Genomic DNA, 12,785 nt, shown 5'->3' on the forward strand with positions numbered 1-12,785 from the left:
TTGCCTCAGGTACAAACTTAGATTGTGAGCCCTCCTGGGACAGGGAAATATCCAGAGTACCTGAATGTAACTCACCTTGAGCTACTACTGAAAAAGGTGTGAGCAAAATCTAAATAAATAAATAGTACACACTTATTTTTAGGGTGTGCTAAAAACGCTAACGCCTTTGTAAAAGACTAACTTATAGAATTGCCCCTTAGCGTTAATTGTTTTTAACGTGTAAATCAGCCACAAGTTATAATGTTGTGGAAGAAAATAATCCTAGACTCCATTTGTTATGTATTTCCAAATCACCTTTAATTTTGGTACCTGGAAAAGCTTTTCCCCCATCACTTGGACTGAGGTTCAGGGATGTGTGGATAAAGTATCTGCCTGGCTCAGTAGTTGCTGCTAATAGCCATTTACAATTTGTGCTTTTTTTTTCTGTTGTATAAATCTGTTGTTTTTGGTACATTTCACAGCTACGATATGCCCAGACGTGCGTCATCCTGTTCACATACTGGCAACATTATTGATTCCATTTCATGAAAGCAATTGGTTTTCTTTTGCAGGTTGACATTTTTCCCTCTGCCCCTACACAAGCAAGGCCTTTAAGGTTGTCTTCCTTGTGTTTCATTGTGCAGCACAAAACATGCTGCATTACATTCCAAAGAGAGACTTGTTGAGCTGCTGGTTCCGAAGGCTTTTCTCTCCAAACCACGGAATCCATTAGAACTTAAAATCAAATTTACAGTTTAGTTTTTCTGATTTGATGTTTTGCTCATGATTAGCAGTCTGTCAGTGAATTACAATAAAAATTAACATTACACAAGGACATAAAGCAATTAAAAACACAACAATTCAAAAACAAAAACTCAACCAATAAACATAACACATATATGCAGCTAATAGATCAAGAAAACAACTGAGTGTTCAACTTCGTATGAAAGTCATGATAGTGTGGCTCAGACTGGATCGCCAAAGGCATATTGTTCCACAACGTTTGTAGTTAATTTAAATCAGCACTGCAATTATTTAGACTCCTGATAAGAAGAATTGTAATAATAATAGTCACAGGGTGCAAATGTATTAGATATTTCCCCTAGTAATAAGGAACCTTGTTTGTTTCAGGAACATGCAGTCACCATGCCATGTACCTGGGTAATGGCCTGTGCATATGCCCCTTCTGGATGTGCCATTGCTTGTGGGTAAGTGATTACAGAAGTGCCAGTTGTTTATTATTTTGGTGGATTTCAAGAGCTGGATGTGTGTTGTAAGGTAAGTGAGGATAGTATAAGCTTTCCTTATTTGGTGGTGCGTGGTTCAGTCATCATGTCTTTTGAAGCTCTGAAGGGCAGATATATGGAGAAATGTGTTTTCTGCAGGATGGTAGCCAAAAAGGGTTTGTCCAGGAGATATGCAGAGTGTTGCAAAGAATAATTGCCACAATTCCAGAAAAGAAATTCAGGGCATGCATGAGGCATAGCACTACAGACTCTCTGTTAATATACTCTGCTCTGAAATATAGAAAATCGTAGCAGAAAGACCTTATGGTCTATCCAGTCTGCTCATCCAAACTAAGATCCCAGCCTCTACTGCTCCTCCTCCTGCTAAGAGAACCTCTTCGCTTGTTTCACGCTTTCTTGAATTCTGTTACAGTACCTCTACTTGGAGGCTGTTGCATCTACCCACTACCCCTTCTGTGAAGAAATATTTCCTTATTTATTTTTCAGCCCATCCCCTTTCACCTTCTTCTTCTGACCCTTCATTGCAGAGCCTGCTTTCCATTGAAAAAGGCCTGACTGGTGAATGTATACATTGGTTGTATTTAAGTGTATCATATATCTTCTTTCTCACCTCTTCTCCAGGGTAAGCCTGTTGAAATCTTGTCTTCATATGCTGTTTGATGAAGGCCACTGACCATTTTAGTAGCTGCCCTTGAATCGACTCCATCCTGTTTACATCTTTTTTTGGAAGTGTATACTCCAGCAGTGTACACAGTATTCCAAATGAGTTCTCACCAGGGACTTACACAGTGAAGGAGACCAGAAAAGTAGCCAGCCAATGTTAAAAAGTTCAAATTTGTAATAGCATCCAAGACTCGACAAGGGCCATGTTGCGGCCTATTAGACCTGCATCAGGAGCCTCTAAAGGTTGTGAACAAATATATCCGCCCGGTGTGTATAACGTCTTTGGTTTAAATCACGCTGTAAGATTTAAACAGCAGGTCTCAGTTCAACAGCAGGATCTAACACAATCTCTGTCTATGAACTGTAGAAATGTCGATCACTAAGCTTTATATAGAGAGAGCCGGCATATATGCCGGAGTTTTACAGCGCTATTTAAAACCAAAGATGCTATACACGCCAGGCGGATATATTTGTTCACATCCTTTAGAGCAGGGGTGTCCAACCTCAGCCCTCATCAGGTTGGGTTTTCAGGATTTCCCTAATGAATATACATGAGATCTATTTGCATACAATGGATGCTGTGCATGCAAATAGATCTCATGCATATTCACTGGGGAAATCCTGAAAACCTGACTGGATTGTGGCCCTCAAGGACCAAGGTTGGACAACCCTGCTGTAGAGACTCCTGATGCAGGCCTAATAGGCCAAAATACAGTACGTTTCGAGTCTTGCATGCTAATACTAGCTTTTTAACATAGTCTGGCTAATTTTCTAGTCTCCTTCGCTGTGTTTGTGTCTGTTTGGTTGACTGCGAGGGTTTTTGTTCTTCTGTTTCTGTGTGGACTTACACAGAGGCACCAGCACCTCCTTTTTCCTGTTGGCCAGTCCTCTCCCTGGCTCCCAAGCATCGTTCTGACCACAGGCTAGACCACAAAGGATACCACTGTTTAATGAATCCCACAGGAATCTACTTTTGATCAAACATTTTATTGCAGCTTTAGTAATTAGGGGTCTGTTTTGAAGTCCTTTAGTTGAGAAATCTGCCTCAGGCTGTTTTGTATGAAAGATGCCGAATTCATTCTTTTTTTTTTTTTTTTCAGTGGCCTGGACAACAAGTGCTCTGTCTACCCGCTGACCTTTGATAAGAACGAAAACATGGCAGCAAAGAAGAAGTCTGTAGCGATGCACACAAACTACCTCTCAGCGTGCAGCTTTACAAACTCCGATATGCAGGTAAAGGGGACGGCAGGAAACAGTGCCCCTGTACGGGTAATGGTCCCTAGAAATGGTACATCACGTTCCAGTCTGTGGTTTTTGAAAGGGCTTACTGTCATGCTTTAAACACTGAAGAACATGAGACGTGCTATCCAGGATCAGACCAGAGGTCCATTGAGCCCAGCATCCTGTCTCTGATGGTGGCCAGTCCAGGTCACAAGGACCCATTGGGATCCTGGAGAGTACATACATGGACTCAGCAGCCCTGGACATGGAGTCACTGTCACTTCTGGCCTTGGATTGTTCTTTGATTTTTCCCAAAGGAAACAAGGAAATGTCAACTTTCTGTTTATAGGACCGGGCCATTTGCTGGATGGTGAGAATTGCTTTGCTAATAGATTTCAAGATACAATTAATGTTCTAATTTAGCCTGTGGTTGGCATGCACATTATAAAAGAAAACTTTAAGCTGAGTCGTCAGTTACAGAGGTCATCATTATAATTTTATTTTTAGTACAGTGATGGTTATTTTCTATTGGCGGTGTAAGTTATGTATGTTGAGGGTGATTTTCAAAAGTATTTCTATGTATAGAGCACTGCTTTCCACACAAACATGGGCTTTTAGAAAGTTGCCCGCTGGATATGGACATAAAATTAGGCACATCCAGAATGTACTTTACCCAACTGTGGATGCATTCCTAGGGTAGGAGTTGAGGAGAAAATTGAAGCAGACGTATGTGAATTTCACCCTGAAAATTTGTGCATGTTGAAGACTAGGTGTAAATATAAGGGCGTCTTTTACTAAAATGCGGTAAGCCTTTCCACTTAGCATACCTGAAGTGCACACCTGTGCAGTAAATATAGGGGATGTGCTCTGAATCTGCCCTGCATTTTCTGCGCAGTGCAGACAGTTACCGTACAGGCACTATGTTACATGCAGTGACAGGTAGTGTGGGAGCACCTGCACTTTCAATGTAGGTGGTGTGGGCCCACTGAAAAGAAATAATTAAAAAAGAAATACCTGTCATGGTGGCGCACCTCTTCCCAGCCATTCATTTCCCTATCCGATCTCCTTTCCCGGCCTGAAATCCCACCCCCGTTCTAAAACCTGTTCCCCGGACCACAAGCCATCCCATCTGTATATTTTCTCTATATATGAAAGGATGCCCCTTAGTTGTAGTACTTAAAGACTACCACTAGGGCCATGATGGCTAGTTTGGATTCCAGCCAAGGCCCAGGCAGAAGCAATAGGGGACCGCTTGTGCCCAGCACCACTGAATATCCCTGGGTAGGTCCCAGAGAAGGGCTGGGCTTGGGGGGTAAGGGCATGGGGAGGGGATCGGATGTGTAGTGGAGGAGAGTGGTGCTTGCCCTGGCATTGAATATCTGGGCCAACACAGAAGGTGACCTCTCCACAAGCATTTTTGGATCCACTGTTTGTTTGATTGAATATCTGGGGTCAGTTTAGCTTGTAGTTCTCAGTGGCTCAGACACCGCTGAATGTTGAGTGGAGTGCCTGTAAATCTGTCTGTCTTTCTTTTTTTTTTTTTTTAATGCTTGCATGTTTGCTTTTATCTCCCACACAAATGGGTGCAAAGTACATGAACACTTGTAGTGTAGGTAGTCTTCTGTGGAAAATGAGCATCTAGCAGGAAGTTTCTTTCTGATGAGAGTTATTCTTGCAGTTTACAAGTGTCTTAAAACTTAAGTCTCTGTAATTAACTTGTTGTGTCTTCTTGTCAGTCTGTAGCTAGAAGTTCTAATGCTTCTGCTATTAGACATCCTGAGCTATGTCACTTTCAGCACAATTTTTTTTGGTTTTTTTTTTTTGGGGGGGGGAGGGGTTCAGTTTATCTTTTCCTTCTTTGTAGTATATCTCATTCCTCCTATAATTTTGCATATTTGTATTTTAGTTATCTGTTTAGATTCTAATAACTTTGTCAATAGTAGCACTAAGTATATCCTTGTTCCCAGTGAGCTTACAATCTAATAGGCCCTTTCACTAAAGGGCGTTAAGTCCTTAACACAGCTTTAGCACAGGAAAATGGGCTATCCCAAAGCGCATTAAACCATTTGCAGTATTATGCTTTTTTTTTTTTTTGCATGCTAAGTGTATTCACTATTTAAAAAAATATTTTTAGGAAGGGGCATCTCTTGGGCAGAGAGTGGGCATTCCTGCATTATCCAGCTAGACTGTTATGATTAGTGCGTGCTAACTGGATAATGCAGAGTTAACACAGGAGCACCTAGCACCTCCTAAATAGAAAAAAATAAGAAGCCTCAAACAGTGCCATGTTAAATCTGGGCTTAGTGTCTGGGAAAACAGATTTCAGCGCTCTTCAGATTAAGGTTCTCATAGTTTCCACCTGAAGCAATAGCAGTGGAGGATTAAGTGACTTTTATTTATTTTGGCCTGCACCAAGATATTTACTTAAGAGCCAGAACATCATAAACCACTGTCTGGCTACATCCAGAAGATAGGATTTTAGATAGTGCTGGAAAGGAGCTGTCTTGGTACATGTTGGTACCAGTGACATGGGAAAATGTGGGAGGGAGGTTCTGGAAGCCAAATTTTTAGAAATGTTCCCTGTTACATGCGCAGGACCCAAGAGACAGGCAGAGCTCCGTAGTCTCAATGCGTAGTTGAGATGATGGTGCAAGGATGAGGGATTTAGATTTGTTAGTGGAGTGAAGTGGAAGAGTAGCCTAGTGGTTAGTGCAGTGCACTTTGATCCTGGGAAACTGAGTTTGATTCCCACTGCAGCTCCTTGTGACTCTGGACAAGTCACTTAACCCTCCATTGCCCCTGGTACAAAATAAGTACCTGAATATATGTAAACCGCTTTGAATGTAGTTGCAAAAGACCTCAGAAAGGCAGTATATCAAGTCCCATTTCCCCATTTCCCCTTAGGAACTGGGCAGCATTCTGTGAAAGGGGGAGCCTGTTCTCAAAGGGTGGACTCCACCTTAACCGGAATGGAACCAAGCTGCTGGTGCTAACATTTAAAAAGGAGATAGAGCAGCTTTTAAACTAAACTAGAGAGGAAAGCCGACGGTCACCCAGGAGTACATGGTTCGATGTCAAGTATCCTTCAAATATACTACTGAAACAGGATCTTTAGGGAATGGGAATCCTAATAGAGAGGTTTCAACAATGGTGAAAGAAAGCCAGGAGTGTTTAATGGGAGAGCAGAATAAAGGATGCAAATTATCCCCATCAACATCAAAACGGCTTGTAGATGCAAGGAAAAAACACAATTTGAAGTGTCTACATACAAATTCTAGAAGTCTAAAATATAAGATGGGAGAGTTGGAGTATGTAGCATTAAACAAAAAGATATATAATAGGCATCTCAGAGATCTGGTGGAAGGAGGGCAATCAGTGGGACACTGTGTTTTCAGGGTACAAGTTATATCACAATGATAGAGTGGATCAAATTGGAGGGGGGGGGGGTTGTGCAATATGTTAGAGGGAATTGAGTCAAGCAAAATTAAATATTCTGCATGAAACAGATAGCAGCGTGAAATCCTTGTGGATAGAAATTCTGTGTGTGAAGGGAAAGAGCATACTGCTAGAGCTGTAATACTGTGTGCCAGGACAGAACGAACAGATAGATGAACTGTTTACAGAAATTAGGAAAGCTGGCAAATTGGGCAACATTATAATAATGGGTGATTTCAATTACCCCAATATTGATTGGATAAATGTTAGATCAGGGAGCACCAGGGAGGTAAAATTCTTAGATGTAATAAATGACTGCATCTTGGAGGAGCTTGTCTAAGCACCGACAAGAGGGGGAGCTATTTTAGATCTAGTCCTTAGTGGAATACAGGACATGGTACGAGACGTAACAGTGTTGGATCCATTGGGAAACAGAGATCATAACATGATCAAATTTGAGCTGATATCTGGAATGAAGTCACTAAGGAAATTACTGTAGCAGCATTTATTTTCGAAAGGGCGACTACAACAAAATGAGGAAAATGAATAAAAAGTCATCTGCCAAGGTTAGGACTTTAAAGCAGGCATGGGCGTTGTTTAAAAATACCATCATGGAAGCCCAGACAAGATGTATTCCATGTATTAACAAAGGTGTAAAGAAGAGCAAATGACAGCCAGAATGGTTAAAAGGTGAAGTGAAAGAGGCTATTGGAGCCAAAAGAGCATCCTTCAAAGGATGGAAAAAGGATCCAAATGAAGAAAGTAAGAAGCAAAAAGCAAATGAAAACAGTGAGGTGAATCCAAGGAGGATAACAAAGAAGTCTTTATTGAAGATACTTAAAAATGACCTGACATGACTGTGTTTCGGCCTGAAGGCCTGCCTCAGGAGTCTTGATGAATCTACATAAAGAACAGACATGAACATATATAGTCTATTGTCTAAAATAATTACATAAATAAATGAATAAAATAAAACATTTGAATCATAAAATTATATAGAAAAAACGCATGGTTTGACTTATAAAGTTATAAGGTTATGAATTAATAATTGAAAACGTTATGAATGTATAAAAATTGTTGACTGTATGGAATTCTGAAATTTAATATATGATGAAACGTTCCGATCAAAAGCATATGTAAACACATGATGTGACATTTAAACTTATAACTGCAGACACTGAGAGTGTATAAAGGTACATCAAATTAATCAATAAGGAAACTTATGTGCAATAATAAAACATGAAAATAGTATAGATTTATAATGTGATTAAACAATTAAAAATTAGTGATTAAAAATAATTACAAGATAAAAGATAATACATAATGAACAAATTAATGGACAAACTGGTAATAATAGGTAAACGGATTAACAGTTCTAAGCAACAAACTATAATAGAATTCTTGTGATACCTCTGATGTTGTAATGTTTGGCTGGACAACAGGAAAAATTTATTGCAAGGATCTGGCTGTAAAATCCTTCGATTATCTGGATGAATATAAATAAATAAATGCATGCATACATACAGTGGTGGAAATAAGTATTTGATCCCTTGCTGATTTTGTAAGTTTGCCCACTGACAAAGACATGAGCAGCCCATAATTGAAGGGTAGGTTATTGGTAACAGTGAGAGATAGCACATCACAAATTAAATCCGGAAAATCACATTGTGGAAAGTATATGAATTTATTTGCATTCTGCAGAGGGAAATAAGTATTTAATCCCTCTGGCAAACAAGACCTAATACTTGGTGGCAAAACCCTTGTTGGCAAGCACAGCGGTCAGACGTCTTCTGTAGTTGATGATGAGGTTTGCACACATGTCAGGAGGAATTTTGGTCCACTCCTCTTTGCAGATCATCTCTAAATCATTAAGAGTTCTGGGCTGTCGCTTGGCAACTCGCAGCTTCAGCTCCCTCCATAAGTTTTCAATGGGATTAAGGTCTGGTGACTGGCTAGGCCACTCCATGACCCTAATGTGCTTCTTCCTGAGCCACTCCTTTGTTGCCTTGGCTGTATGTTTTGGGTCATTGTCGTGCTGGAAGACCCAGCCACGACCCATTTTTAAGGCCCTGGCGGAGGGAAGGAGGTTGTCACTCAGAATTGTACGGTACATGGCCCCATCCATTCTCCCATTGATGCGGTGAAGTAGTCCTGTGCCCTTAGCAGAGAAACACCCCCAAAACATAACATTTCCACCTCCATGCTTGACAGTGGGGACGGTGTTCTTTGGGTCATAGGCAGCATTTCTCTTCCTCCAAACACGGCGAGTTGAGTTCATGCCAAAGAGCTCAATTTTTGTCTCATCTGACCACAGCACCTTCTCCCAATCACTCTCGGCATCATCCAGGTGTTCACTGGCAAACTTCAGACGGGCCGTCACATGTGCCTTCCGGAGCAGGGGGACCTTGCGGGCACTGCAGGATTGCAATCCGTTATGTCGTAATGTGTTACCAATGGTTTTCGTGGTGACAGTGGTCCCAGCTGCCTTGAGATCATTGACAAGTTCCCCCCTTGTAGTTGTAGGCTGATTTCTAACCTTCCTCATGATCAAGGATACCCCACGAGGTGAGATTTTGCGTGGAGCCCCAGATCTTTGTCGATTGACAGTCATTTTGTACTTCTTCCATTTTCTTACTATGGCACCAACAGTTGTCTCCTTCTCGCCCAGCGTCTTACTGATGGTTTTGTAGCCCATTCCAGCCTTGTGCAGGTGTATGATCTTGTCCCTGACATCCTTAGACAGCTCCTTGCTCTTGGCCATTTTGTAGAGGTTAGAGTCTGACTGATTCACTGAGTCTGTGGACAGGTGTCTTTCATACAGGTGACCATTGCCGACAGCTGTCTGTCATGCAGGTAACGAGTTGATTTGGAGCATCTACCTGGTCTGTAGGGGCCAGATCTCTTACTGGTTGGTGGGGGATCAAATACTTATTTCCCTCTGCAGAATGCAAATAAATTCATATACTTTCCACAATGTGATTTTCCGGATTTAATTTGTGATGTGCTATCTCTCACTGTTACCAATAACCTACCCTTCAATTATGGGCTGCTCATGTCTTTGTCAGTGGGCAAACTTACAAAATCAGCAAGGGATCAAATACTTATTTCCACCACTGTATATCATTGCTTTAGAATCAAATGATGATCATTAGAAACAAATGATGATGATGATAAATCTGTTTGTATTAAATGCGAGGATATGATGTACGCTGAGAGTGTTTGAACTTGAGTGGAAGGTGAACCTATAAGCAACATAAACACTGTCAAGCTGGATGCAAAGCATTAATAAAGAAGGCTAAAAGAGAATATGAAGAAAAACTTGCATTAGAGACAAAAACTCATAGTAACACCTTGTTCAGATGCATCAAAAGCAGAAAGCCTGTGAGGGAATCTGTGGAACTGTTAGATCATGTAGGAGCAAAGGGGGCCCTCAGGTAGGACAAGGCCATAGCGGATAGATTGATTTGAATTGTTTGCTTCAGTTTTCACGGATGAAGATGTACCTGTATCAGAAATGGTTTTCAAGGGTGATGATTTGGAGGAACTGAAAGGTTATCAATAGAAATCAAATAAAATAAAATATGGAAAAGAAAATAAGATACCTTTTTTATTGGACATAACTTAATACATTTCTTGATTAGCTTTCGAAGGTTGCCCTTCTTTGTCAGATCGGTATCATCTTATTTTCTTTTCCATGTTTTATTTTGTTTGATTTCTATTGATAACCTTTAAGAGTGGACTAACACGGCTACCACACCTCTCTACTTAAGAGGAACTGAAAGAAATCTCGCTGAACCTGGAAGATGTACTGAACCAAATTGACAAGTTAAAGATTGACAAATCACCTGGACCGGATGGTATAAACCACAGGGTGCTGAAAGAACTCAAACATGAAATTGCTGATCTGATGTTAGTGACATGTAACCTGTCGTTAAAATGATCCATAGTTCCTGAAAATTGGAGGGTGGCCAATGTAACACCAATTTTCAAAAAGGTTCCAGGGGTGATCTGGGAAACTACAGACCAGCAAGCCTGACATCAGTGCTGGGCAAGATAGTGGAAACTAATTACGGAACACGTAGACAAACATGGTTTAATGGAACAGAGTTAGCATGGGTTCAGCCAAGGGAAGTCTTGCCTCACTAATTTTCTTCATTTCTTTGAAGGCATGAATAAACATGTGGATAAAGGTGAGCCGGTTGATGTAGTGTATCTAGATTTTCAGAAAGCTTGTGACAAAGTTCCTCATGAGAGACTCCTGAGAAATTTAAAAAGGCAATGTCCTTCTGTGGATTAGGAATTGGTTGGAGCGTAGGGCTAAATGACCATTTTTGTCAATGGAGGAGGGTGAATTGTGGAGTGCCGCAGGGATCTGTACTGGGACCAGTGCTATTTAACATTTTTAAATGATCTGGAAATTAGAATGATGAGTGAGATGATTACATTTGCAGATGACACAAAACTATTTAAAGTTGTGACAATGCACGTGAATTGTGAAATATTGCAAGAAGACCTTAGCAAACTGTAAGACAGGGCATCCAAATGGCAGATGAAATTTAATGTGGACAAATGCAAAGTGATGCACATTGGGAAGAATAATCCGAATCATAGTTATCTTATGTTAGTGTTCACCTTAGAAGTCAGCACTCAACAAAGTTCTAGGTGTCATTGTAGACAATATGCTGAAATCTTCTGCCCAGTGTGCGTCAGTAGCCAAGAAAGCAAACAGGATGCTAGGAATTATTAGGAAAGGGATGCAAAATAAGGCCAAGAATATGATGTCTCTATATCACTCCATGGTGCGACCTCACCTTGAGTATTGTGTTCAATTATGGTCACCGTATCTCAGAAAAGATATAGCAGAATTAGAAAAGGTTCAAAGAAGAATGTTCAAAATGATAAAGGGGATGGAACTCCTCCCATATGAGGAAAAGCTAAAGAGGATAGGGATCTTCAGCTTGGAAAGGAGATGGCTGAGGGGGGATATGATTGAATGGTGTAGAACGGGTAAAAGTGAATTGATTTTTCACTCTTTCAAAAAGTACAAAGACCAGGGGACACTTGATGAAATTAATGGGAACACTTTTAAAACATATAGGAAGAAATATTTTTTCACTCAAAGAATAGTTAAGCTCTGGAACTCGCTGCCAGAGGATGTGGTAACAGCGGTTAGTGTATCTAGGTTTTAAAAAGGTTTGGATAAGTTCCTTGGAGGAAAAGTCCATAGGCTGTTATTGAGTTGGACATGGGGGAAGCCACTGCTTGCCCCGGGATTGGTAGCATGGAATGGTGCTACTAATTAGGTTTCTGCCAGGTTCGTTTGACCTGGATTGCCCACTGTTGGAATCAGGTTACTGGACCACATGGACTTGGTCTGACCCAGTATGGCTTTCTTATGTTCTTTTTTGAGGGCAGCATTGGGCAGTGGCGTACCAAGGGGGGGGGGGGCAGTGGGGGTGGTCCGCCCTGGGTGCACGCTGCTGGGGGTGCCGTGACGCGCGCCTGTCGGCTCCGAGTTCGCTATCTTCGCTCGTTTGCTGCAGCTCCCTCTGCCCCGGAACAGGTTACTTCCTGTTCCGGGGCAGAGGGAGCTGCAGCGAACGAGCGAAGTTAGCGAACTCGGAGCCGACAGGCGCGTGCTACAGCACCCCCCCCAGCGGCGTGCACCCGGGGGGGGTGTCATTTCACCGGGGGGGGGGCACATCGGCGATCCGCCCCGGGTGCCATCCAGGCTAGGAACGCCACTGGCTTTGGGCCTGAGGGAGATGTCCTCAAACTGGGGGGGGGGGGGGGGGGGGGTTGAGGTCTTATCGTAGTGGAAGCTTTTTTTTCTGACAGTGGCATGAAATGGTAATCTGCAGTAGTTTACATCTGTTGCCGAGCAGCTCAACCTTGCTGACACCTCGATTTCTGTTTAGTGTCCCAAGGAGCAATTCTCAGAAGGATTTCTGGGAGTAAACAGTTTTTTTTACTTATGAGGGGAAAAATCCCTTTGAAACTTGCTTCCCTTTCCTATGTGAGGTTAGGGTGGGACCCCTGAATATGCACAGGGATTTCATTTTTGAAATTTCTATTTATTCTTTATCATTCATATTTTACTTCTGCAGAGACTGCAGAGTTAAGAATCTCACAGTCCCAGCTGCCTTTTGACATTTTTTAAGGGAAACATTGCAGAAGTTTCCTCTCTGAACACACCACCCGAACTCTCGTCCACTCTCTCATTACCTCTCGCCTTGACTA

The 12,785-nt window shown here is 41.7% G+C and overlaps 1 protein-coding gene across 1 annotated transcript in view; it reads left to right on the forward strand.

Annotated features, from left to right (window-relative positions):
• The window catches only part of GNB5 (G protein subunit beta 5), a 125,894-nt gene that overhangs the window by 32,185 nt on the left and 80,924 nt on the right, over positions 1-12,785 (forward strand). The window contains exons 5-6 of the mRNA XM_030189311.1: positions 1,111-1,187; positions 2,990-3,122. Of these exons, the coding sequence (XP_030045171.1) occupies positions 1,111-1,187; positions 2,990-3,122 (210 nt within the window). The remainder of the gene's footprint in view (positions 1-1,110; positions 1,188-2,989; positions 3,123-12,785) is intronic.

This window comes from Microcaecilia unicolor, chromosome 1 (genome assembly GCF_901765095.1).
Source record: "Microcaecilia unicolor chromosome 1, aMicUni1.1, whole genome shotgun sequence".
Classification (NCBI taxonomy): domain Eukaryota; kingdom Metazoa; phylum Chordata; class Amphibia; order Gymnophiona; family Siphonopidae; genus Microcaecilia; species Microcaecilia unicolor.